Consider the following 27,865-nt stretch of genomic DNA (forward strand, 5'->3'; position numbering starts at 1 on the left):
TCAAAGTGAAGTCGGTTTGATATAAACAGATGTTTTTTGTCTGTCCCTCCCTCAGCCACGCTGCTGGTTATGCCCCTGTGTTGGCAAGGTGTTTATTTGCTAAGGTAATATCACAAAACTAGAAATATCGGTTAAGTATTTCTAACTAAAATATTTCATCCGAAAGCATTTTCCCCATACCTATTTCAGACATCTTCACACCACAGCTGTGTACCATTAATACTGTATTAAATAACATCTTATTTATGTGACCCGCAAGATGTTGAGGGGCAAAGCTCAAACTGTTGTTTCCAACGTGACACAGCAAAAGCAAAATAAAAAGTCATGAACATTCCAGTTGTTGTTCAACAATGTATTTGAAAAACAACTTTAATATTCATCACTTTTTATTCAAATTGAGATAGAAACTTCCAAAGTATGGAAAGATGAAAATTTGTGCAAGTAATTGGAATCAAACATCTCATTTTTTTGAATAGTTAAATATTTCCCTAACTCCCAGATAATGTAACATGTTGTTTTTTTCAATCTGCATTTGTACATGTTTATTATTTCATGATGAAAACAATTAACAATTCTTTGTTCAGAATTACAAAAAATATAAAATTTGACACAAATTGTCCAGCTGAAATCCATACATCCCCTATGAAACATGACCTTAATCTTCCACACAGAGAGTGTGAATTTCAAATGGGGTTACCTGAATGAGTGACTCCATTTGAAATCTACACCCTGTGGCAGCTTAATGTCATATCTTCCATAGGGGGGTGTATGTATTTCAATGGGAATAGTTCAGACTGATTTAATCATGCCAAAGAAGGCCTATCTGCAATAGCTGCCCTATAGACATTTGACAATTTCTGCATTTGATACTGTACACACATGACACCTGGCAGCAATTGCAGATGGGATGTCTATACTTGTGGGATTGTCAACATTTGCTAGTATTTGGTTCAGTTTATAATGATAATAAGGGGTTAGTACAAGAGGCCATATCTGTAATAGCTGCCAGGTATCATATTTTAAAATGAGTACAATACAGAATGCAGAAATTGTCAAATGTTTATATGGCAGCTATTGCAGATAGGGCTTTCTTATCAGATTAGATTGTGTCCCAAATTAATTATGTTTTGCTTTAGGGATGAAAGCAAAACTCGACCGGAGGTTGACCGCCGGTTCCGTCTGGTTTCTATTGTTCTAAACAATGGAAACCGGGTGGAACCAGCAGTCAACCGCTGGTTGAGTTTTGATTTCATCCCTTGCTATAATGCTGGTAACTGAATGATCAAAATACCAATTGGTGATCTATTTGAAATCCACACCCCCACGTAATAATTGTGGAATTCCAATCAAATATAACAGTTAAAATAAGCCAGTTTCATCCCTAAAAAGTAGTAATGGTGTTCAAGATTTTGGAATTCCAAACAAAATGTTCTAATTTTGAGGCCAAATTGTGCTAAACTTAACTGCATTTTAAACATTTCAGCCATTTTTGAATGAAATTTAACATGAAAGTACCAACAATATCCAGCTGGACACAAGGTGCAACTGTAATTGAGATGCCTGTAAAATCTTCCACAGGGGGTGTGTGGGTTTAAAATAGAATAGCCCAATCTGTCAGCTTGTGCAGATAAGATGTGCAACAAATTAATAATTTCACTTTGCAAAAGAATCACCACATCCTTTGAACGCATCACCACTCATTAAAACTCCGTCTCTTTGGACTTCCTCCTGTGGTTGGCTACGGCAGACGAATCAGCTCGTTTTCTGACGGTGAACTCGATCCCGCCACTGCTACTGTGGTCAGGACTGATATCTGGCGGTCCGTCTTCTATAGTGCCATCAATCATACTCCCCATCATCTCGAATTCTGTCTGCTCAGCCTGCTGTAGCCTACCGTATCCATCCGACATCTCGCTCAAAGGTGACATCTTGCTTGTAAACTGATTTAAATCCACATGAAGTGACGTATTGGGACTGAGAGGGATGGCGTCTAATCCTAAATCAAGATTCATATTAGCGTGCTCCATGCTCGGTAGATACCCGGCACTACCGCTTGTGTTCAACTCATGTACCCAGTTTTTATCTACTAACGAGGTATCGATATGATCCATGATGCTTGTGTACGCAGGGGCACTCGCATAGGGCATAGTCTTAGGCATAGGGTTACTGTAAAAACTGGAAGCACTATACGTCGATAAATTGCTTTCCGAGTCTCGAGATGGCATTCCAAGTCCAAGTAGTCGGCCTATCTGACTCTTATCACTTACTTCTGATGGGGACGGAAACTTGGTACCATTTGCAAACTGATACATGGACGTGCTAGTGGGCAAACCAACTTGCCGTTTGATAGGCTTGTGTTCGTCTTTCAACGGAATTGGCGTCATGCCAACCATGGAAGCATATTTCTCAAAAGTACTCACTTTGTGCTTTCTCGGACTCTTTGGACTTCTTGGACGGCTTCTTGCAGGACTCGTTTGAATACCCGCTTCTTGCTGCATCAGTGTGTCTTTATCTAAATTCAGAGTTTTCCTATCTAAATTAGCTCCTGCTGATGAATGCTTACTAAGGTTTCCATCGACCATATCGCCATTCTTGGAATCCGGAGTAGCCTGTAATTCCTTAAACCTGAAAACAGGCTCTTTGCTTTGACTGTTACTAAGTTCAGGTTCTTCTTCCATAACCTGTTTGTACAAGGACGAGTCTGCATCCGCATGACTCTTCACGTCCAAATCTAAAGGTCTTGCTAATCGCTTAATTTCCTCGGCAGTGGATTCGGAAAATGCTCTGCTCACTTTTGGATGCGGTCTATCACTCGTCTTTGGATGTGCTTCTTCACCAGCCTTCCTAGCTTCTGCTTCCGTTCTTTGGTGTTCTTCAAATACATCTTCTGGTAATCGCCTTGACAGAGGGCTTCTTGCCATCATAGATCCATCTTTACTCTCTGCTGTACTTGTAAGGTTTTCACTAAGTAAATATTGTAAGCCTAAAACCGCTCTGTTGGTCCTGAGACAAAGCTCCTCTAAACGTAACAATCTCATGTCCATTGATCTCAGAGTCATTTTGGTCAAATTTTCCTTTTCTACAACCTCTTGTATTCGGTAGCAATTTTCTTCAACCCTACGAATAAATAAAAAAAAGAAAGCATTATTGTTATAAAGTTCTTGCTTGAAACCTTACATGTTCATGAAGATTATTTAAGCCTCATCCATTAAACCCTCATCACTGTGGTAATCACCACCTCATCCTGCTTGGGAGTATCCCCCGGTTTGTACGTTTAGTTAAACACACAAATTTGTCCGTAATTCCAGGTGTCTTTCATTCATCATTTCATTCGGATGCAAAGCAGGTGACTACAAAGTTTCTCTGTGTACTACGATTTGAAGCCAAAGTGGTAATGGCATCTAGCAGTAAATAGTTGTCAAGTCCCCAACAATATTTTGCACATAAGACAAGTAGGATGTTCATTGCCTTCAAGGTCTTCTTTTACCATGTAATGGGGGTAGAGAGCATATCTTCTGCATGGTTCATCTTCCTGCATCCTCAGGATATGTCCCAGGGATTCCAGGTGTATATTCTACTACTTTCTTTTCATCTTTCTAGTTTTATCTGATAGTATTAGGAGGGGGTGGGGGCCTGAAGGGTATTCAAAGTTATTGGGGTGTTGCCTTTCCCGCTCCCCGGATTCCTTTGCTATAAAGCAAAGACTTGCGAGATCCATGTGCATGCACAGATTTACGGTTTCTCTACCGGAAGTCAATTTGTGCCAAAATTCCTTCCCACAATGCAATTAGCGTTTTGTATAACAATAGATACAGTTTGGATGTTAATCAATATTCTTTGTTATGCAATACACATATTGCATTGTGGAAAGGAATTTTGGCACAAATTGACTTCAGGTAGAGAAACCCTAAATCCATGTATTCTAGCTCATTTTTTTGCACTGAACCATAGGAAGACAGACTTGATTTCCTATGGTACTTTAGATAATAACTTTCTGCCATAAATGGGATCTGTACTGTGCTCACCTGTCATACATAACCCGTATTCGTTCCTCCGTTGAGGATTCGAACTTCATATTTTTCTTTCTGAAGTAGAGTTCCAGACACCCTTCTTCAAAATCATGCAGCTGTTCAACTTCAGTAGGTTGCAAAAATAATTCTGAAACGGAAACAGAATACAAGTCAATTGTTAGTTTTATTGTTCAAGAAACTATGGAATGAATATGCATTTGATTTAATATATAGAAAGGTTGCAATGACACTTACGACATGTGAAGTATAGTTGTAGTTGTGACAACTGTACCATTTTTCACATGTGACAGTAATGTCATGAGGCGGCTGTTTTGCTCTATCTATGCAGCGCTTTGAGTGAATGATAGCTATTTTAAGCTGCGCTCAATGAAATGCACACTGACATCACTGCCACATCGAGGTGAAATAGGGTACAACGGTAGTCTTCACTCTCTACTATCAAAATAATCTGCTATTTATTTCATCTTCAAAAAAATATAAAATGTACAAAACCCAAAGATGACAACATGTTATGATGAACATTTGGGAATTCCCATGGCTTTTGGGTTCAAAATCCCAACTAAATGTTATGGGTACCTCGAGAAACACAATAAAGTTTTGCAAAATCATGTGTGGGAATCCTATAGACCACTTAACATGTGATGTCATTATGCGAGCGAATTATGGCAATTTCCATTGTTCTTTGCCCTGCAGTGTGCGTACGAATCGTAGTTTGCTCAGGGCACATGTATTTTAAATCGGCCACTACATTTCATATAGTACAAGAAAGCCATTGAACAGTGTAGCGGTTCGTTCAAGCATATCGATAGACCAGTCCCTCGCCTTTGTTGATAAACAAGCATTGTATGCTTTATGAGATTGATGAAAAATATTAGATTGATGAAAAATAAAAGATTGATTGATTGATTGATAGAACAATGATGTCAAGTGGTCTATATGTTTGCTTGCTGTAAATTTTACATTATCATCATTTTCGAGGGAGGGTGGACAATTTCTGAAACAGCCTACTATACAGGTGTAATTAGTTCATAGAGGCAACTAGAAATTGGTGCACTACATGAATTCAGAGTTCTCTCTCAAGTCAACATGAAAGTAGTTGAATTTGACATTCCATCAAACCAAAGTCAATAAACATACTTACTGAGACCACGATCCAGTCTACTTTGTCTACGGAACCTCTTACAGCGACATACTAGAAACTTAAATAGATAGATGATGTGATGGAAGAGAACTAAGGGAGGTACAAGTAGTGGTTTCTGCTCATAGTTCATCGTCACGTCATAGCGTTGAAACTTCCAGAGTTGTCTTGCTATTGGGTTCACCAAAGCAAATGTGTTGCTGAAAAAAACAAAGGACATACCTTTTACAATAAATGTTGTTGGTTTAATATGCACTTCAACTGATGGTACCAGCACACTTCAACAATTCATTCCACTGCCATTTTGATCATTTAGCTTCGACAAGAACACAAAGCTCCATTCAGCACTTAATTTATACCCTAACAGCTCCCTATTGCACTTAGGTGGTGTGAAGCAAGCAAGGTAAAGTACCATGCCCAAGTGCACAACATGCTGACGCTGAAAGGATTCGAACCCACAGCCACAAGCTACATCATGATTGTGAGTTGCAGCCTTCAAAACTGCGCCCATGATCTGAATAAATCCAAAACTTTTGAAAGAAGAAAGCTATATCACATATCCTTGCCATAATCCTTAAAGCCATATTATAACATTTGCTGAGGAAGACGCCCTCACTGAATTTTTAAAATTCCTTTTTTACACGATTAAATTGTACTTAATTAAACCAATATACCCTGCAAAAATCGAGACTCTAGGTGCTGTAGTTTTGTCAAAATCCGAGATTTTGAATAAAACGCCGGATTCAGCGCTTTATTATTACGATGGAATTATTTGTCGAACGCATACACAATGTTCATAACACACAGTACGTACACGGCGTGCAGGACGGTGATATACACAACAAAGGTCGTACCACACCATGACCGGCGTGTAATGCGTATGGGTAGCGATTTTATGTGCGCTGGTAGTAAATTCAATTTTCTTTGCTTTGCCGTAGTTGTTCGGCTCAAAAATAAAGGGATATATCTGACAGTAAAATCTAACATTTTATGGCAAAGAAATGCTAATCTATTTTGTTTGAAAATGTTATAATATGGCTTTAACCTAGCTATTCCAGGCATAAGAATACATTTCAATGGGAACAAAAGAAAAAGTGTATAACATATGGCAAAAATGTTCAAAATGGGCTAAAAAGAAATAAAAATACAAAAATTGATGGGGGGGAAAAAGCAATTCCTTTTTTTTAAAAGAGGACAATTCTCATGCCTGCAAACATCAAAATTTAGGACCCATTTCACCAAGCTAAAGATACGTACTACATTATTTTGACATATATTTTTGTTCAAACTGAACACCTACTCTATGTGCATAATACATAAGATATTTTTACTTCTTGTTTTCTCTCAGAATCATTTTACAAAGGAATGTTTCATGGTACTACTTACTTGAATACCGCAATGAGTAAGCTGACCATAAGGATAATGGAGACAACCAGATAGACTGCCATCGCTGCTGGTACCACCCAGTGACCTGGTGGGCATGGCTTCTCTGGGTCATTACAGGGAGCTAGCCAAAAAACACACCAACAACCATGTTAATTGAATACATCAATCAATAAACATGCAAATCATTGAACTCCCAGGTCCATGATTTGTATTCAGAGAAGATATCTTACACTTCCCATAATGCATTTCTCCCATTTTAATTTTCTGTACCGATTTGCTACCCAGTGCAACATGAGTCGAAAGTGACAATGAACAGAGCACATCCAGATCTTGTAAAATATGTTTATTTCTCGACTATCAATCCATGTTTACCCAGTATATTCTTAAAATGAAAACCAAAGTAAGCTGTACAAAATAATGGGAGTGTCATTTGATGCAATGAGGTGATGAGTCATGTTGCAAAGGATTCTGGGAAGGGTAAGATAACTTCTCTGATTTGTATTAGTTGGAAACATAAAATTAGAATCAAACGAATCAACATAAAGATGTCAAGACCCTTGAAAGTGTGTCCAAAGCTCCTCTGATGTTCAAAATCTAATGTGAAATACACTTTAAAAAAAAATCAAAATCAAAAGTTGTGCTTTAATGTTCTAAAGTTAATTTTTTATTACTTCTGTGGTCGAGGTATGCGCTGGTGATTAGCAATCGCATAGAAGTGGCAAGGTCTCCCCCTTCTATGCGCAAATGACCAATGGGTCAACCGTCTTATTGTCAAGACCGTTGATCAGCCAATCGGCGTGATTGTTTGTCGCCTGTGTGTTTGCGCTCGTGTATGGGATACGCACAGCCCAGACCACGGAAGAAATAAAAAACTATCTTTAATCAATGAAAAGTTGTTTGTTTGAAAATGCTTTGTGTACAAACCAATAGGGCATCCAATGGAGCACACTGCAACTATTGAATTTGCGTCTTAATTGGGATTTTGGATCACTGTCTTTATTTCTTGACGGATTTCATCAAATGAAGTTTTAAATCCGAGCTAAAAGAAACAGCTATTGGCTGCTGGTTCTAATAATGACATATGTCTTTGTTAAGAATAAACAGGAGTGAAAACAACTGATACCTTAATTCTTTTGCTGTTTGTTTATTGACTTGTTTATTGACAGTGGAAAAAAGTGTAACATACATTTAGTGCTGTAAGTAAGCTTGATTAAAACACAATATTAATTAGTAAGTATTGGTGAGAATATCAATTAGTATTGGTGCAAATTCCACAGAAAAACTGTGAGAGAAATATGCAATGTCAATATTAGTATTTTATCATAATAAACAAAGATTAATCCAAGATGATTAGTTGAATACTTACAACACATTATCAGCTACACTAAGTGCAGAAATGCATACCAGATGAAAGCCTTACACTTACTTAATATTTCCGGGGCATAAACTTCGCCATAGATCATAAAGTACGGCTTATGGAATATCTCCCTGAGGGTCACCCACGAAGGTTCCGCATCCGGATGAAGAATCGATTGACGCACAACACCAAAACTCATTATAACTATTACTAATAGCACAATGAAGTAGCACATATCTCGCAACTAGAAGTACAAAGATAACAATAATAACAACAGTTATGTACAATGAATAGGCCTGACTTGAACTTACTTAATATTTGGTGAGCGTACACTTCTCCGTATATCATAAAGTATGGTTCGAGAAATATATCCCTGAGAAGTACCCATGATGGATCTTGGTCTGGATGGAGTATTGATTGACGCACGACACCAAAACTCATCATAACAATCACTAATAGCACAATGAAGTAGCACATGTCACGCATCTACAGGAAAAAGACAATACAGAAGAGAATCCGCCACCGTATATACGAGAAATATGGAGATAGATACAGGAATTAGTATCATCATGCAACAAAGGGTGTACCAACCGGGTGAGGTGGAAAATACCCCCATGACTTGAAATACAACAGATCAAACATTTGTGATGATCATTTTTATTTGGCCCAATTTGAAGAGATATACAGTCATTTTGCCAGCAAAACAGATTTCAATTTTGATATTTTAAATGGAAACCAAATTGCAGAGCTTTCACACCGAAAAAAAAATATCACAAGTTCCATTCAAGGAAAAAGGATAACACTCAGTGTAAAAAAGAATGGCCAGTGTATGACAGCAGCCCTATACTAAATGCATGACGGAACAACAGCACAAATGCCATTTATTAGAGGATATTATAGTTTCCTTACATAATGTAAGGAATCAAATATCAAGTTGTTCTTGCATTTTGGGTGTTGAGATTAACCCTCACCATGACGGTGTCAACTGCAGACGATAAGTTTCATAACTTTACAAAATTCAGAATTGTAAATTTTCATGACCAAATTTGGAATTGGCATGAAAAATACATTAAAATGAGTACAAACAAGCCCAGTATTGGTTCAGTGATTCTTGAGATAGCTCTTGATATTTTGAGAAAACATCTCAAAACTTTTTAGCTTGAAGCCTATGGCTAGCATGCAGCGCATTATAAAATGATTTTCAATGTGTATTTTATGTTTAATATATTACTTCCTTTTGCTATATCTTTGGTCAACTTTTCTCGCATGATAAAAGGATGTAACTTGCAATTAAGGCCTTTTGCACTTGATTATTAGTTTCCTGTTTACCGCCCGCGTCCAAAATTGAAACTCTCAACTCAAAATAATTAATTATTTTATTTTTATTTCTAATTTTCTCCTTTAAAATAACTTCCACCTTCACTTATTTATAAAATCAAATATTGTTGTGAAATAATTAAATGCCTGCTCTAGTCAAAACGAGTCAATAGTTGCTTGTAATAGTTCAAACTAAATAAAGAAAATAAAAGATAATTATAATTAATAATTAAAAGTCACCTCGTCCTTTTTCAAAATCTTTAACAGGAAACTAATAATCAAGTGCGAAGGGCCTAAGAGGCAGATATTTTCTTCTGCCAAAATAAGTGCTAGACAATTTCAATATATATTTCTTTAATGTTACAACACCTTTTCCAAATGAGTCAAATAGAAAAATTAACTTCAACCATAGCAAAAGGAAGCAAAATGTTAGTGGAGTAAATAGAAGAGATACACTTTTACCATATAATTTATGCTCAATGATCCCAAATATTACACAGGTAACATCATATTGGTAAAGGAATGTAAATGGGCAACATATTTATTTCCTGAAAATCTATCTGGTCCTTGGACAGGGGGTTGAGGGCTTGCGTGCTGTATTGAACATTAGGGGGGTTTGGCGGGTAATAGGCAGGGTGTCACCCCCTCGTAAAAAAAAATGTCGCTCTTTTTATGACAAATTATCTTCATCCAAAAATTCCGGAAATGCTCGATTATTTTTTCATTTCTATTAGTGGTGGGTTAAAGAATGATGATGCTTCAAATTTCTTAGGGAACCAGCTTATTTGATGCAGTATGATCTCCTGAGCATTTTGACACCTTTTTCATCCAAATCGGCCAAAAACTGAGAAGGTGCCGGCCAAAACAAATATTCGGACAGGGGGGTCTGTTGGGGGTCTGAAAATCAATATTTTCATCAACAATCATTATTATATGCCTGATTCTGTTAAAGTTGGTATTGATTTGTATGTAATTGATGTTTAGAATTCCATTTTTGAAAGTTGCATAAAAATTGGAGTTGTCGTTTTCTTAATATGGCCATTTTATGTCCAAATAAGGATATGAGGGCGCTTCGCATTTAACTTGCAAACGATCTTTGAAACAGAAATGTCAATGGTGTATGTATGAAGATAATCATAGGTAGTACCTGCTCAAGAAATTTGAGCGATTTACATTGTACGGTTTGATTTTGGCAGCCATTTGAATATTTCATAGAACGCTGCCATTCAACTGTACAGGGGTCAATGCACTTTAATATGTGTACGTTTCAATGGAAGGCTTCCTGAGAATACAAAAAATGGTGCCACGGTCAAATGAAAAGAAATATAATGCCCAAATTTCTTAAGGATGTGCCACATGTGATTATCTTCATACTGACATCATTAAATTTTCATGTGAAAAGAACGTGTGCATGTTTTATGCAAAGCGCCCTCACATCCTTATTTGGACGTAAATCGCCATTTTAAGAAAACGACAACCCAATTTTTATGCAACTTTCAAAAATAGAATTCTAGACATCTATTACCTGCAAACCAACACCAACTTTAACAGAATTAGGCAAACAATAATGATTATTGATGAAAATATTGATTTTCAGACCTCCAACAGACCCCCCCGTCCAAATACTTGTTTTGGTCGGCACCTTCTCATTTTTCGGCCGATTTTGATGAAAAAGGTGTCAAATTGTTCAGGAGATCATGCCGCATCAAATAAGCTGGTTCCCTAATAATTTGAAACATCACCCTTTTTAAAAGGCTGTTTAACCTACCCCTATTTCTATTTTTTTTTTGGCCAAATTTCCGGAAGATTTACATCCTGATGGTACTAAAAAACCCCAACAACAATGCACACTTACCATTTTGCCGATCATATTTACAAATGGTCCAAGGTAGATGTTGACACTGAGCAAGTCTAATAATTTGAGGTACCACATTACTATATCTACACAGTAGATCACTCGTCCAGCAGAGTGTGTCGACGGAATAAAACGTAGAACCAATCCCACCATGAAAAAGGTGATACTTAGTATATCGTGAAGGTTCCAATAACCTGCATAGAAGACTCGTATTCTCTGGCCTAGAAATGGCGGCTCAGAGACTAGTAACTGTGGATGAAAATAGACAGGAAAAATTTTTTTTTTAAGGAATCTGTCAAAGACTAGGTCTTTTGGGGGAAAATATTTATTTTCAATACGAAAGGTCAAAATTTTCAAATGATGGATGGCTTTTCCTCACAGCTACATACACTTTAAGTACATATCATTAGATTTATAAAGTTAACTTTGAGGGCTGTTAAATGTCAAAAACATAAATTTTTAATAAGTTTGCTATATAATAAACTTAACCATCACAGCATTCCCGGTGATTATTGGAAGTAATACAAATATAGGACACTGCAAAATTGCATTTTGCCGTTGGATGGATGAATCTGATGTGATGTGATGACACAATCACCTAGAGTCATATATACCCACAGCTTTGTTGACCTGGCCAGCAAATAGCTACTGGTGGGCGACCTAATGGGCTATTCCAGATGTATTCTGCACCCCACCCCTATGGAAGACACTTCTGGAATTTGGGGCTAAATTGACAGCCGGAATTCACATGTCAGGAAAACCCCATGGAAGACCCTGCCGGAATTGTGGTAATATGGCCAGCCGAAATTCAAGTAAATGTAAATGTCTTCCATAGGGTTCCAGCTGGAATTAGAACATTTTTTCAGGTTCCAGCCAGAATTCAAGTAAATTGTAAATGTCATTCATAGGTTAATCCAGATGGCGACCATAAGTGAAGATCCTGCCGGAATTGGAGCATTTTTGACCATTTTCAAGCCGAAATATTAAGAAATATGAATGTCTTCCATAGGCACATCATGGCCTTTCACAATCCCCACTCTTGTTTTTTTGTTAATTTTAGCAGTAAGGAATTTCACCTAATCTCAATGTCTTCCATACCCTCCAGCCGGAATCTGTGTTAAAAATGACTGCTGGAATTCTAGACACATCTCAATTCCAGCTGGAATTGTATTTTTTTTAAATGTCTTCCATGGGGGGGGGGGGGGAATACATCTGGAATAGCACATATGTGTGTCAAGCGAGGGATCTTGGATTTGAATCACACCCCAAACAAACAACTTCTTTGTTCATTTCTCTCTTTATTCATTCCTTCTTTCCCTTCCATTCGCCAAAGTGCACCTCGAGTTAGGGTTAAATGAAAATTTTGAATAATTTTACAATGAACTGGATGTAAGCTGAAGTTTACATCCAATACCAGTTTTAAGCTTACTCACATGATATGGCATGGAAAATAAGCATATCTGTCACTTTTCCATGGAAAAAATTAGAGGGGGAAGGGGCATTTATTCCAGCATGGCATGCAGCCTATCCAAAGTCATGGCCCACCTTTCTCTAAATGATCTCTTAACAATTAAAGTATGTTCTACCAAAAGTTGGCAACATGACATTTACCCCATTTGTGTATGATCCAAGCATTTTAATGTAGGACATTTAACACCCAATACTGAACAGACTACAATTCGATAAGAAATGAGAGGGACAGGAACACTCGGTACAAATATGCCATCCAACAATGGTCAAAGGTCGGAGGTCACAGAGGTGACAGGTGAGTGGCATGTACTACTTACCTGACGTATATGTTCTACACCTAGAGTTACTATATATGCAATGACAATCCATTCTTCTATGTTCGGCATAGGATCCATACGAACCAGTACAACATAGTTATACAGTGCTAGAAATACAACAAATGCCATCTGTTATGAAAGAAGCACAAAATATTATAAAAAATTATAGTCATTTGCATAATATTTGCATTTTCATTCTTCTATGGATGGCATAGCTTCCATACGAACCATTACAATGTAATTAATTATACAGTGGAAGAAAAACAACAAAATGCATCAGCATTAATGACCCTATGTTTTAATAGCAAATAATATTTTTTTGCTTATTCTGTTTGTATTTACTCATCTGGAAGTACAGACAGAACTTAATACATTGTATGTACAATGACTCTTTCACACACATACAGTGACCCTGTACAGGACCTGCAAACAGGGTCTGATTTCTGCGCCTAAACGGGTACGTTGACCCCATTTTGCAAAAATTATACACTTTTGGGGGGATTTTAACCAATCAACCGGAGACTGATTTTTATATCAACAATAGGGGACGCACTCTCAAATGCATTTTTAGGCTCTTTGCAGTCAATTGCACATCTTAGCTAAACAGGGATGGCCAGCGGTTGTAGCAACGTCCACGGCTGGAATGTAAAGTTCCATATAAACGTCCATGTTTGCCGACAAACACATACGCATGGCTACTCACAGAGTGCATCCAAAACTTTGTAATAGGCGCCGTGTAGAATTCATAAAGCTTCTTTCCAATCCTGAGTTGTTTTCTTTGTGTAGTAGTCTGTTGAGTAGATGAAGGAGACTGTAAACCATCTAGACTGATTACCACACCGTCATGCTTCAACATGCCATCAGACACTGATGGTGGACCCTATCAAACAAATCAATACAATTGGTTAGCATATTGTTATTCATTAGTTGACAACTGATCAAGCTACTGCCTAGAAAATGGATACACATCACACCACCAGCTCGAGATCACAACAAAAATTTTCCACATACAGTACTTCATAATAAATGTTTGTCATACAGGTATGTTGTAACTGCTGATACCAAGTTACAATTTTTTGTTTACATTTTGAGGGCGTGCAGAGCGTAAACACTGATAATCTGAGTGGCCGATTACGCATCCAAACGTTGGTCGAAGTACACGCAAAGCTCCGCGTATGTCGCTCATTAACAGGGCGCTCGCGTCAATCTGAGCAAGGGTGTGCCATTCTTCCCTGAAACTCAGTGTAGATGTGTACAACTAGGATTAATGTACCTCTGGACAAGCCTAGTGCTATGCGAATGTGTTGTGCCGATAACATACACTATGCGTTACCCATGAAAACTTTTGAAACGCTCATGCTTGAAGATTCAAATCATCATTAGATATCAGAATTTGGCTGATAAATGCGGCAAGTTTACTATTTAAGTCCCCATGCACGAAAAACCAATATGGTGCCGAGTTGGTACTCTCTGGGTCTAATCTCTTTGGCACAACTGTGACAGTTATATTATTTTTATTTATTTATTTATTTAAACTTTCTTTACCCAGGGTAGCTCCTTCAATTTCAAACACTGATTTCCAAGGAGGCCCTGCATTTACATTGTGAACAAGAAGCATAATATTTATATACAGTAATAAATCAGAAAATACATTATAAATGGCACATGAAATTGAAAACAATTGAGAAAACATGAAAATTCAGATTAAAAGACATATTACACTGGTTTTATCAAAAACAACTGCTTAAATTGAGTAATACTCATTGACTTAAAATTACATCTACTATCATTTGGAAGGCTATTCCACAATTTAGTAGCTCGTGAATGAAATGTTCTTTTACCTGCATTAATATTATATGGTGGTTCAAAAAGAGCAAAAGTGGTTTGAGTCCTGGTTCCTTTAGAGTGCATATCATGCATAAAAGTGAACTGAGAGGAAAGGTAACCAGGAGCCATTCCTGTCAAGCATTTGAAGGTAAGTGTTGCCATATAGTTGAACCACCTATCATTTAATTTATTCCAATGAAGAGTACTCATCATGTCATCAATTGGTGTTCTGATATCAGCGGAAAGAATAATACGACCAAGCCTATTGTGAAGAATTTGGAGGGAGTTGGAGAGCTCAACAGAACAGTTAGACCAAACAGTATTACAATAATCAAAATTAGGCATAATTGCATTGTCAAGCATGATGAGGGTATCTTTTGGAATATAAGGTTTGACACGCTTAATTATACACCACATCGCTTAGAAATACAGGAAGACATTGCATTAATATGATCAGACCAAGCCATGGTAGGATCAAATGTAACACCAAGGTACTTAAATACATCAACACGCTCAATAGTATCATTATTGTAATATAAACTAACATCTGTAAAGTTTTTTAACACCCTGCTAGTGCCGAACACCATGAATTTAGTTTTCTGAATGTTTAATGTAAGATTATTATTCTTGAACCAGTCAACAATTTTGGATAAATTACATTGAAGCTTTGATTGAAGAGTAGAAGAGTCATTAGCAGTACATAGTAATGTGGTGTCATCGGCATACATAGAACATTTACAATCAACACTATTAGAAAGACTATTAACAAATATTATAAAAAGAAGCGGGCCTAAAATAGAGCCTTGAGGAATGCCAATATTAATGTTTTTAAAATCAGATAATGTGGCATTAATGTTAACAGCTTGAGCTCTATTACCAAGATAAGATTCAAACCACTCAAGTGTTGTACCTTTTATACCATAGTTGCTAAGTTTTTCAATTAAAAGAGAATGGTTAACACAATCAAAAGCCTTTTTGAGATCAAGAAATATTGCACCGGTGGCTTGTCCATTATCCATGTTTTTTTAAATGAAATCTTGAACATCATTCAGGGTAGTTGCTGTTGAGTGATTGCTACGGAAACCAGATTGGTTCTCTGACAGAATACCCATAGAAGTTAAATAAGAATATAATTGATTATGAACAGCTCTTTCAATAATTTTGGAAATGAGAGGCAGGACAGAAATAGGCCTGTAATTTCCAACATCCAATTTATCACCTGCCTTAAAAATTGGGGTGACTTTAGCCAACTTCCAGTCTGTTGGATAAACAGATGTATTTAAAGAAAGATTACAAATATATGCTATAGAATGACAAATGTATGGTGCAGCTAGCTTCAACAACTTGACACTAAAATCATCCATACCAGGTGACTTATTGTTTGGAATATCGCAAATATGTTTATATACGAACTCTGGGGTAATATAACTAAACTTAAAAGTACTAGTACATGTATTAAAACTGTTGCTATTAATATTTACATCATCAAAATCTTTAGCAAGTGTAGCCCCTATTGAGGTAAAATAATCATTGAATACATTGGCAGTTTCTTTAAAAGATGTCAACCCGCTATCAGTATCACTCTTCACAGTTGTGATTGTTGAAGAAGATTTTGAAGGCAATAATTTCTTAATTGAAGACCAGAGCTTTTTAGAGTTACCTACATTACTTGTGATAGAATCAGTATAAAATTTCTTTTTAAGAGTGTAACATAAGTTATTTGCTTTATTGCGATACATTTTGCCATTTGCCAATCATGCGAATCATTTGTCTTATGAGCCTTACCATAATAGAAATCGCGATCTTTGCAAACAGATAGAAATTCACTGGTGATCCATTCAGGTTGAGAACCTTTTATATGCTTCTCTCTGATAGGTGCATGGATATTACAGGCATCATTAAACATTGATTTCCATGTGTCTAAGGCTATATTTACATCATTAATACTTTGTACACAGTTCCAATTAGTCTTACTGATTGTATTCACAAACTCTTGCTCATTAAAATTCCTATATGTGACTCCTCGTCACAACTGAGCCCGGAAGTCGCCAATCATCATTTTTGAGATATTCAACCAAAATATTCTGCTTTAAATTAGCTTTAAAATGATGTATATCATGTCTATAGTACTTGACATTTAAGTAGTGAAAAATAAATAAAACAGTCAATAAATCCTTTGTTTCCTATTGTTTATTGTTAAGTTCGATGGAGCATATCTCAATAGTGGCACTGGCGACATCCGGCTCAGTTGTGGCGAGGAGTCACATATGATCTGGTTTTAGTAACCTTAGGAGTAGACTTAATTTGTTTCATCTTTCGAACAACATAAATAAGATTGTGGTCACTAAGTCCCAGACTATGAACACCAGATGCAATAATTGTTTCTGGTCTTGTTACAAAAGCAAGATCAATAGTTGTTTTACTCTTCTCTGTAATACGAGTGTAATCCTTAATTAGTTGAGTAAATTGGGAGTGATTTGCTAATTTAGTAACTTTACTAGATTCAGTACCAGGCTTAGATACATCAAGATTAAAATCACCTAAGACAATTACATTATCATACATAGAAACACAATTTTGAAACATAGCATCAATCTTATCAGTGTATTCAGCTTTAGCATCTGGAACACGATAAACAGTACCAACTAAGATGGGTTTGCTGTGAGGAAGACATATTTCAACCCAAAGTGCTTCAACATCATTGATAAGAAGATTGCTTTTTTCAACAAAGGTTAACTTATCCTTAATGTAAATTACATTTCCCACATGGTTTTCATTTTTCCTGTCTATTCTACACAAATTATAACCATCAATTTCAATTTCAGAATTATCAATACCACTTGTAAGCCAAGTTTCATTGAGTGACAACAAATCAATATTGTTATCATGAAGAAGAATGTCAATATACTCAACTTTGTTTTTTAAACTCTGAACATTAAGGTGAGCCATTTTTAGCCCTTTGCCAAGAGCACATTTGAGATCAATAAAAGGCTCTTTACTATAAGGAAGTTCATTCCAACAAGTCCTATAGAAACATGATTGACACCAATATGGGCCATTGTTATTCGCACTGGGACTAGGATATAGCAAGCACCGTAGAATGCAAGAACTCTTTCTCTTTATTAACTGATGAACTTGAATGTGAAAATGACAAAAATGATGATTTATGTATACATGTATGTATTGATAATATGTTTGGAAGTAATAAGGAGGTAAAACAAGTGAAAAAACGTCGTCATCGAAGGGGGGGGGGTAAGAAAGGTACATGTAGTACTAAAGTTAATAATAACATTGTTAAAATTGGTTTTAATAACGTTAATAGACTTCATCCAAAAATTCACGAGGTCGAAAAATTAGTTAAAGATGAACAAATTGATGTTTTTGGCATTGCGGAATCTTTCATTAGGGAATCTGATGTTGTAAATGTCCAGGGCTTCAGATGGGTGGGTAAGAACAGGCATAATAAAGGTGGAGGAGGTATAGGCCTTTTAATTTCTGATTCAGTATGTATTATTGATGATGATGTTTTTAATTCATCCTCTGATGTGTATGAAAGATTATGGGTAAAAGTATGTTTCGATAAAGATAAACCAATGTACATAGCTGTAGCTTATTTTCCTGTTGAGGGTGTTGACGCTGACACGACCGATGAATTATATGGTCAACTACTTTCAGAGGTAATGCGAATTGAAGATCAAGAAGACGATCCATGTATATTAATTATGGGCGACTTGAATGCCAGAATTGGTCCGGAAATTCCTTTTGGTGACCCAGTATTAAATAGTAATGGTAAAAGACTTCTTAATTTTCGTGATGACTCGAATCTAGAAATTTTAAATTGCTCCAAGAAATGCCATGGTAAAATAACTTGGTTTAGAGGTAATCTTAAGAGTACTATTGACTATATGCTATGTTCTGATTACTTCGAGGAAAGAGTTTGTAAAATGATTGTTGATGAAGACCGTAATTATGGTTTAGGTAGTGATCATAATGTTCTTTTGCTGACATTGAATATTAAAAAGGGTAATAATAAAAGGTCTAACAATGACAACAAGATTATTTGGAATATCCAAAAAGACACAGAATATACAGCTTATCAAAACAATTTGCGGTTGAATTTCTGTGAATGGGATATTGATTCCTTAGACGATCCTGATGTCATATGGGATTCATGGAAAACCAAAGTTTTGGCGGCTGCGTCTGAGGGATTAGGGACTAAAGAGATTAAAGGAAATGCAATTCATGGTTTGATAATGACATTGATTCGCTATAAAAGATCGTAGAAACGCAGCAAGGAGCACAGGAAGTGGGTAAAAAGTGATCAACATGATCAATGTAACAATAGGGAAGAAGGTAATAATTTATGGAAATCCTATCAAGACAAACGTCTCCATGTTAAAAATCTTGTAAAGAGTAAAATCACTCAAATGCGTGTCAATAGGTCTGTCGATATTGCAAAGAAAGGCGGACCTGCTTGTAAAGACTTTTGGAAGATGCTTAAGAGTAATGATAACAGTAAAAATAAGTCTGTTGTTCACTGTATAAAAGCGCCTCAATCAGGTGAAATAATTTATGATAAATTAAAAATGAATCAAACTATTCTCCAATATTGGCGCACTTTAGGCAAGATGTACATGAATATTAATGAAGATGGAAACAACGAGTGTACAAATAGAGTAAATATGGTAAATACAATGGTTAATTCCATTAGATGTAATTCAAATGTTAATGTAAATGATGATACTTGCTTGCATGATGTTGATATTAATATGAATATTGTTTTAGAGGCACTGAGCATTGCAAAGAATAACAAATCTCCAGGTTTAGATGGAATTACAAATGAACTTCTTAAAAATGGTGCAGATTATATGCATAGAAGTATATTAGTAATGTTTAAGAAGTTTATCGATCTTGAAAAAACTCCTAAAGAATGGAATCGCGGGATCATCGTTCCTATTTTCAAGAAGGGTGATCGTAAAGATTTGAATAATTATAGGGGTATTTCACTCACTTCGTGCGTTTCAAAAGTTTTCAATAGGATTATTGCGATGAGCATTTCAAAATTTTAGAGAATTCAAATACGCTTTCGGAAGTTCAAGGAGGATTCCGCCCTGACCATAGATGCGATGATCACATATTCGCACTTAAAAGCATTGCCCCATGTCGTTCGGCGGAGGGGAAGAAAACATTCATGGCATTCTTAGATTTCCGTAAAGCATTTGATACGGTGTGGAGGGAGGGTCTTCTTTTGGCAGCCTGGAACTCGGGGTTAAGGGGACGAATGTGGAGATTAATTGATGCGCTTTATGACAATGTTCAAGCTCAAGTTAAATTTGGTAATATTAAAACTGATTTTTTTGAAGTCTCTGAAGGTGTTAAACAAGGCTGTGTATTGTCACCTGTATTATTCTGTATTTTCATACATGAATTTACTAAATTGCTTAAAAAGCATGAAATTGGTGTAAGGATTTATAACGTATGTGTCGGTAGCCTTTTTTGGGCCGACGATGTAGTGTTATTAGCCGACAGTGAACACGAGTTGAACAGAATGTTAAGTTTAGCAGCAGCATTTGCTGATGAATGGAAACTAAGCTTTAATTATGACAAATCTAATGTATTAATAATAGGCCAACGTACTGATGCAAATAAGTTGTGGAAATTAGGCAATAAATTCATATCAGAAGTAGACTCTTATAAGTATCTAGGTGTTACCATATCTCGTAATCTCTCAGATCATGGTCACGTTCAAGAGGTAACAAAAAAAGGTAATAGAATTATTGCATATATCAAGTCTGTAATAGATAATTTCGACAATTTTAATCGTGTTTATTATGGTGATATATTATGGAGAACAATAGTGCTCCCATCAATTAATTATGCTAGTGCAGTGTGGATTCCCAGTAGTCAATCCGATATTGATAAGCTTGAAAATCTTCAGCTTCAGATGGCGCGTCACATTCTCAAAGCCCCCCGCAATACACCACATGCAGCGCTCTATGGCGATTTGGGATGGGTCCCTATTTCCACGATTCAGAATTCTTTCAGAGTAAAATATTTTGCTCGTGTTATTGATTTGGAATCCCACCGCTGGCCAAAATTGCTTTTGAACACGATGATGAGCTTAAACACCGAGCCTAACAAGCTGCGTTACAAATTCCTAAATAGTGTCCAAAATATCTTAAGATGAGCGTCATCGCCTGCGTAAAGGTCGGAAAACCTCCTCGTAATCCACATTGGGTGAATTCGATTAAAGGTAGTATTTATAACATCTTTAATAACAAATGGAAAGAGGACGCTCAAACTAAATCTTCACTCGTTGATTACTTAGCAATTAAAGACGCTCCATATATGGAGACATATCTTTTAGATGCAACTGACTTTCATGGCGCCTCGTTGAAATTCAAAATTCGCTCTAACACTCTCCCGTTAGACAGTCAAATTTGTAAATGGACACCAGACAATGATGGTATTTGTAAATTATGTAATATTGATCGCGAGGATGTGAAACACTTCCTTTTCACATGTCACTCACTTAACACAATCAGGGCTGATGAATACAGTAAACTTGAGAAAGAGCTAATTAATTTAAATGGTATCGATAGTTGGGAATTATTGATCTCTGGTAACTTAGGCGTAAAGTATAATATGACCCTTGGAAGTGTAAAATTGTTTGATAATATAAGTAAGGCAGAAGATTTCTATCACACATTTGATAAATTCTGCAAATCCTTCGTAAAAAGAGCATGGAAGGCAAGATCCGAATTGAGTTTGAACGCTACTGATATTTAATGTATTTATTTATATGTGATGAATTCTGCGTTGCTAGCTAAACTGTATAATTGAATATTTTATATTTTGTTTTATTTTCATGCTTACAACCATTTCAAGTCAACTTGGGTTGAGACAGGCAATTTCTTTAACTTTTGTTATTATATATCTTATCATTTTTCATGTATATTCAATTGTGTTTAAAATTCGTTTTTATATGTATATTGTTTTTGAATGCACCGCTGGTTAGGCGTGTGCCACTGATATAAAAGTGTATGTTCCAATAAATAAATAAATAAATATTACTAGGCGGTTACCTGTATTTGGCGGTTCTCGGCTGTCGCGATTACCTGGCTGATGGTGACTTTACCCACCAAGTTTTATGCCCATAGGACAGTTTTTACTAATTTGACCTCAGATGACCCCTTGTGATCTCAAACTGACCTTCCAAAATTTGGCCCTAAATGTTGACTGTACCCACCACGTTTCATGCCCACGACAGTTTTTAGTAATTTGACCTTGGATGACCCCAAAATTATCGTCAAAAATTTGACTCTAAAAGTTGACTGTACCCACCAAGTTTCAATGCCATACGACATTTGTTACTATTTTGACCTCAGATGACCCCTGGGTGACCTAGGATGACCCCAAAATGACCGTCCAAAATTTGACTCTAAAAGTTGACTGTACCCACCAAGTTTCATGCCCATACGACAGTTTTACTAATTTGACCTCAGATGACCCCTGGATGACCTTGGCCCTCTTACCGAAACAAACTTGTTCTGTCTGAGGTCCAGATGCACCCACCCACCAAGTTTGAGGAACGTGCGACCCCTAGTCTCCGAGAAAATAGGCGGAAAACAGTTGTTACTAATTTGACCTCAGATGACCCCTGGGTGACCTTGACCCACTAACCAATACAAACTTGTTCCGTCTTAGGTCAAGATGCATCTACCCACCAAGTTGCATGCCCATATGACAGTTTACTAATTTGACCCCTAGATGACCTCTGGTGACCTTGACCCACTAACCAATACAAACTCGTTCTGTCCCGGGTCAAGAGCGCACCCACCCGTCAAGTTTGAGGGCGTCGACCCCAGTGTCCAAGAAAAACAGTTTTACTAATTTGACCCCTGGATGACCTCGGGTGACCTTGACCCACTAACCAATACAAACTTGATCTGTATGGGGGCAACATGCACCCACCCACCAAGTTTGAGGAGCGTATGACCCCTAGTCTCCGAGAAAATAGGCGGACAGACACACAGATAGACAGACAGATAAACAGACAGATAGACGATGCGTATTATTATATAGATAATCAGTGACACATTTATTATGAAACATCAATGAACATTGAATGCATGAAATGGTTTGATGAGATGGGATTATCTTACAAGTACACTCAGCACAAATTGTATTGTTATCACTTGCGACTTTACAATGAGATGGTTGATGGGATGAAAGGATGGTATTGTTAGTTGTGTCACTGTAATTGTTTACACTATTATTGCACATATTATTATTTTCACTACATATTGGAGAAACATAATTATTAAACGCATTTGAATTACAATTACTTGGCATTTGCAGTGATGCCAACGCCGCGCCTTAGGCCAACAATTGGGCTACTTGGCGATCACTTGCCGCTACTCAAAAAAGCATGCCGCTACTTGTCTAAAATTGGGCTACTTTTGCCAGTCTCAGGCCGCGTCACTAATTTAGTGTATTTTCCTTTCAATTTAGCCAATTTATGAAGGTTTTGAGTCTTTGAAGCTCCAAATTGAAATTACAATGGGTTTTGTGACCATTTATTGATCGGTCAGTAGCTTCCCAGTAAGTACCGGAAGTTTCAAAGTCAAGTTCTTTTCCGCCCAATTGGGTGTTTTGCGTTGCAAATTAAGGTAAACCCTTAAAAGCTTAAAAAATTGGGCTACTTGAGATTCCTTTACCGCGGCCTGGCGAGTCAATGCGCCGCGCCTTGACGCTGAAAAGTTTTGGCAACACTGGGCATTTGCAAATAAATTGCACAATCAGGATTTGAAGAAGTATCAACATTGAAAACACTCTTAACATCTACATTTAAATTAGTTCCTTTGTTATAAAGGTTCATGTCCATAGGTTTTATCACACTGTCATTGATCTTATTTGTAGAAACTCATCTACAGTCTTATACTTACCGTGTCAGCATCATCATCATCTTCAAACTGATTGAAGCCTGATAGACTTTGTTTATCGCTGATGCTATCACTGTCGCCTTCTTGCAGATCAGCAATGTGTTCTTCTAAAGTCTGAGGCATCAGTTGTAGCTCCTCTCTGGTCTTAAAGGTCAATAATGCTATAGCTGGAGGACACAATAGCCCTGCAATTACCTACAAGAGAAGAATGCATTTCAGACAGGAAAATAAATTTCAAAGAAAAAAAAAACAGGAAAAAAACACATTTTCCTCTAACTTTTGAATTTCCATTTGTACCTTTCATTTCATTACTGTAATACGCACCCCCTGAAAATGATTTGCTGACTAATTACGTTGAATAGGGATTTGCAACTTGCAATTTCCAGTTGCACACCTTATTCATTATGTTATGGGTGCCATAGGAGATTCCATATTATATAGTTCTGTAAAACCTCGTCTACAAGCATATAGAGTGCTTCTGATGAAAGCTAAATTAATCCAGGTGCCATTATGGAGTTTGAGCAAATAAATTAAAGATCCAAGCATATACAAACAAGTACTATTGTAAGACCAATCTATTGTATTGGCATATTCACGCTTGTTTCGTATCAATTTAGCTTTCATCAAAAACACTATATATGCTTGTAGACGAGGTTTTATCAAATCACACTTTTCTTTACTTTTTAAAAGTCTATCAATATCATCATCAGAGTAGGGGGGAGGACAATTTCTGGAATAGCCCAATCCACTTACCCTGAGATTAATGTACTTTTGCATTTGCAAACCACCAAGCCATAAGTCACTAAGTAAAGCCTGGCAACACGTATGAGCAACAAACTCTCTATGCTGTGTTGCCGCTGCCAGACTCAGACATGTCTGCTTACTCCAATTGTCTAACTGCACTGTTAGTAACTGGATGGTCACATCGTCATCTTCACCGTAGCAGTGTTCTAGAAGCTCTACTGCAAGGTTTTGGAATTCTCTGTGAAATAATGGGACACGTGTCAAGATACAGTCATGATTCTTTCCCTTTTATGACAAGTGCAGTGCTGTGTCTCGTGTTAAAAGCAACACCATGTTGGATTTTGTAGTGGCAGACTCAAATTAGTGCACTTATGTGATTGCGCCTCCAGCAAATAGACAAATCGCCCTTCTACGGCGTGTGTATACGCTCCGCGGGATTAGGTTAGCGCGTGCCATTTGAATCTGCCACTACAAAATCCAACATGACGTTACTCTTAACTTCACATCAGACATCTCTCTAATCAAGGACATAAATGGGTAACAGATCCCATTTGCTGACAATTTATCTGACCCTCGGCTAGGTGGCCAAGTGCTTGCATGGGGCATTGAAAATTTATGGGGGCTCGTCCAGGGAATTAAATAGACTACAATCAGGGTTAAAGGGGTATCACCCCACTAAAAAAAACCATTTTGCTCTTTTAAATGCCAAAATACTGCCATTCAATTCGGAAATGTAAAAAAAAATAAAAAATCATAGTTCCAGAATTTCTTTTTTCTAATGGGCCCATTTTCAAAATGTTCGGATATTTCTGAAAGATTTACATCCCTGATGCTGGAAGATCTGCAGCACACATTGAAGATGTGACAATATTAAAAGGGAGCAGCAAAAATGTAAGAGTACAAACTACCATTTTATTAATATGTTGAAAATAAAATGAAATTTGTCACTTCAATGATCATGGATATCCTATGATATATCTTAAAGGAGGATTTTGTGATCCTAGCATCCTCTTTTTATGACATTTTTCAGTAGATATCCATCAAAATGCTTATTACCAAAATTTGAGTTGATTCCGATTTTGCGTTTGTGAGTTATGATTATATGTATTTACACTGCTCCATAGGCCACTGTTGTAATTTCGTTCTGGTATACCAGAACGAAATTCAAATTTGACGATATTTTTGCTAACAAATTAATCTGCAAGAAATTTTTGGTACATAAACATATGTAGCCAGAGGTTTCCAGTGGTATCAAAATCTCAAAAAGTGGGAGATAAGGCTGTGGATCAGGAAATGCCCCTTTTAAACGGGCTGTATCACCCTCTCTGTATTGTACGGCTGCTATGCCATTGTGTACACCATAAGGCTATGACCACGACAACCTAGAGATGTGGCTAGTTACACTGAATATATAGGTAATAATAGATGGATGCTTTTAAATCTAAGTAAATCTGCAACACCTTGGTAGCTGTCTTATTGTTTTTTAAGGAGTCGGATCTGCTGAGTTGCCTTGGTCATGGGTATACAGTATAGTTCCACGCAACTTGGCCATGAACTACATGGAAGATGATACAACGTTATACACATCATCCAAGATGCAACTTAATATATTGTTACAAGACTTTGGCCCAAGGATTGCAAGAATGTTATCAGTAGACTTACGCTGAAAATTTTCTGAGTTCATCACCAATTTCCTGATCCAAATTGATAACATCTGCAGCCTTCGCCATGGCCTTATTCAGCATGCCACCTACGAGGGCTTTCGCTAACGCTTCCTCGTCTTGCTTCCACATGTAGAGTGCCATCTCGTGACGTTTCATTAGAACTGCCCAGATGAAGAGCTCGTTGAATGGATAGTCAAAGGTCATGGTGTACTTTGAGCCCGATTCGATCACATCCTTCTCCATTAGTACAGCAAATGATATACCCTGTAACAAAGAGCAATAATTTGAATTTGAATTAGAGAAACTGGCAGCAGTGTAGTCACAGATTCTGTGTTTCTATACATACTGTATGTACCCCTTCCTGTATATTTAGGTCCGAAACTTCCTAAGCCAGCAGGCTAGCTCTACCAATGTGGATCCGTTGTATTGGGCTATTTGATTTCAAGTCCACACTACCGCTGTGGAAGATTTAGCTAAAGTCTTCCACAGAGGGAGTATGAGTTTCGAAAAGAACAGACAGTTGGGTAACTTCTAATTTGAAATACTCACTCCAGTTGCGTAAGATATAGGTTAAGCCATAATGCAGAGGTAGTATGGTTTTCAAAATGATTAACGCTGATTAATTACCTTTGACAACCATACTCCCCCTGTGGAAGATATTTGCAAAATCTTCCACAGATTGTGTGTATTTTAAATGGAATAGCCAATTGATTTATCTTTCTAGGTGATGTACGATGTGAAATTATAGACGAATCCAACGAGCCAAGTCATGGTCAGGATTTGGTCGGCCATCTTTGGTTTCCCGCTAGCACCAACCTGGGGTTTTGAGCACCCGATTGTGCAAATAAAAGCCACCTAACACCTAGAGAAGATGCAAAGACGAGGAGGGTTAATAGAATAATACTATACAATAGAGGTAATCCTGTCGCATCTATTCATACATCGTCCTTTTGTTCATCCATTTGTACATCTATGAATAGATACGACGGGATTACCTGCGGAATTATCTCTATTGTATTATTCTATTAACCCTCCTCGACCTTCTCTAGGTGTAAGGCGGCTTTTATTTGCACAACTGTTGGAACTGTATTGTGTTGTAAACTTCTTTTGTCTACCTGTGTTTTCGCGGAAGGTGTAAAACGGGTGATGGAATGCAGTTTAAAATTTCCGCCAAGGCCGAATCATTTCACATTTTGGATGGATTGTAGCCGACGGGGACCCAACTAAAGGCTGCTAGTCAGGTGTAGGAATGCGTGTATTTGGATTCGTCTATAAGCACTGGTATATAGGACTATTTGGGCTTAAGCCTGATGGCTTAGGAAGCTTGACCACTAGCCATGCTTCAAGAAACCAGCACATTGAGTCTTGCCTATTGGCAAAACAGTAATCGTGTACTAAGCATACAACCTTCAAGCAGAGAGTAGATATTCTTGAGAGGGCACTCTATTCATGTGGTTTCTTTTCCAACGCTAAAAGATCACAAATTTTGGTGGTTTGCAAATGAAAAGTGTCCGCACTATCGATTGATTACATAACTGTTATGAATAATTTATTAGGTTTTTCAATGCAATCGCCTCGACCCATTAATACAGATTATCTGTATTATCAAAGTACTTGGAATAGCAATCCGGTGAGTTCACTGAACTACGCCCTAATACTGATGGAGTTTTAATGGCGTTTCTCCTCTCCATACACAGATGCACAATTACAATAGATGAAGGTCAACACGTATGACCTCCTATGTTATATGTGATGTACACAAACCTCAGTATTCGTTTGTGCATATGAACTGCACGTTTACGTTGCTAAATATT

At 37.1% G+C, this 27,865-nt stretch overlaps 1 protein-coding gene across 1 annotated transcript in view; it reads right to left on the reverse strand.

The window, feature by feature from the left end:
• Window positions 1-1,373: 1,373 nt before the first annotated feature.
• The window catches only part of LOC140159688 (transient receptor potential cation channel subfamily M member 3-like), a 76,522-nt gene continuing 50,030 nt past the window's right edge, over window positions 1,374-27,865 (reverse strand). Inside the window, exons 14-24 of the mRNA XM_072183183.1 lie at window positions 26,050-26,315; window positions 24,397-24,625; window positions 23,647-23,838; window positions 13,575-13,751; window positions 12,872-13,000; window positions 11,085-11,333; window positions 8,224-8,398; window positions 6,556-6,676; window positions 5,173-5,369; window positions 4,026-4,158; window positions 1,374-3,117 (exon numbers count right to left, since the gene is read on the reverse strand). Of these exons, the coding sequence (XP_072039284.1) occupies window positions 1,701-3,117; window positions 4,026-4,158; window positions 5,173-5,369; window positions 6,556-6,676; window positions 8,224-8,398; window positions 11,085-11,333; window positions 12,872-13,000; window positions 13,575-13,751; window positions 23,647-23,838; window positions 24,397-24,625; window positions 26,050-26,315 (3,285 nt within the window). The 3' untranslated portion in view covers window positions 1,374-1,700. The remainder of the gene's footprint in view (window positions 3,118-4,025; window positions 4,159-5,172; window positions 5,370-6,555; window positions 6,677-8,223; window positions 8,399-11,084; window positions 11,334-12,871; window positions 13,001-13,574; window positions 13,752-23,646; window positions 23,839-24,396; window positions 24,626-26,049; window positions 26,316-27,865) is intronic.

This window comes from Amphiura filiformis, chromosome 8, assembly GCF_039555335.1.
Source record: "Amphiura filiformis chromosome 8, Afil_fr2py, whole genome shotgun sequence".
Lineage (NCBI taxonomy): Eukaryota > Metazoa > Echinodermata > Ophiuroidea > Amphilepidida > Amphiuridae > Amphiura > Amphiura filiformis.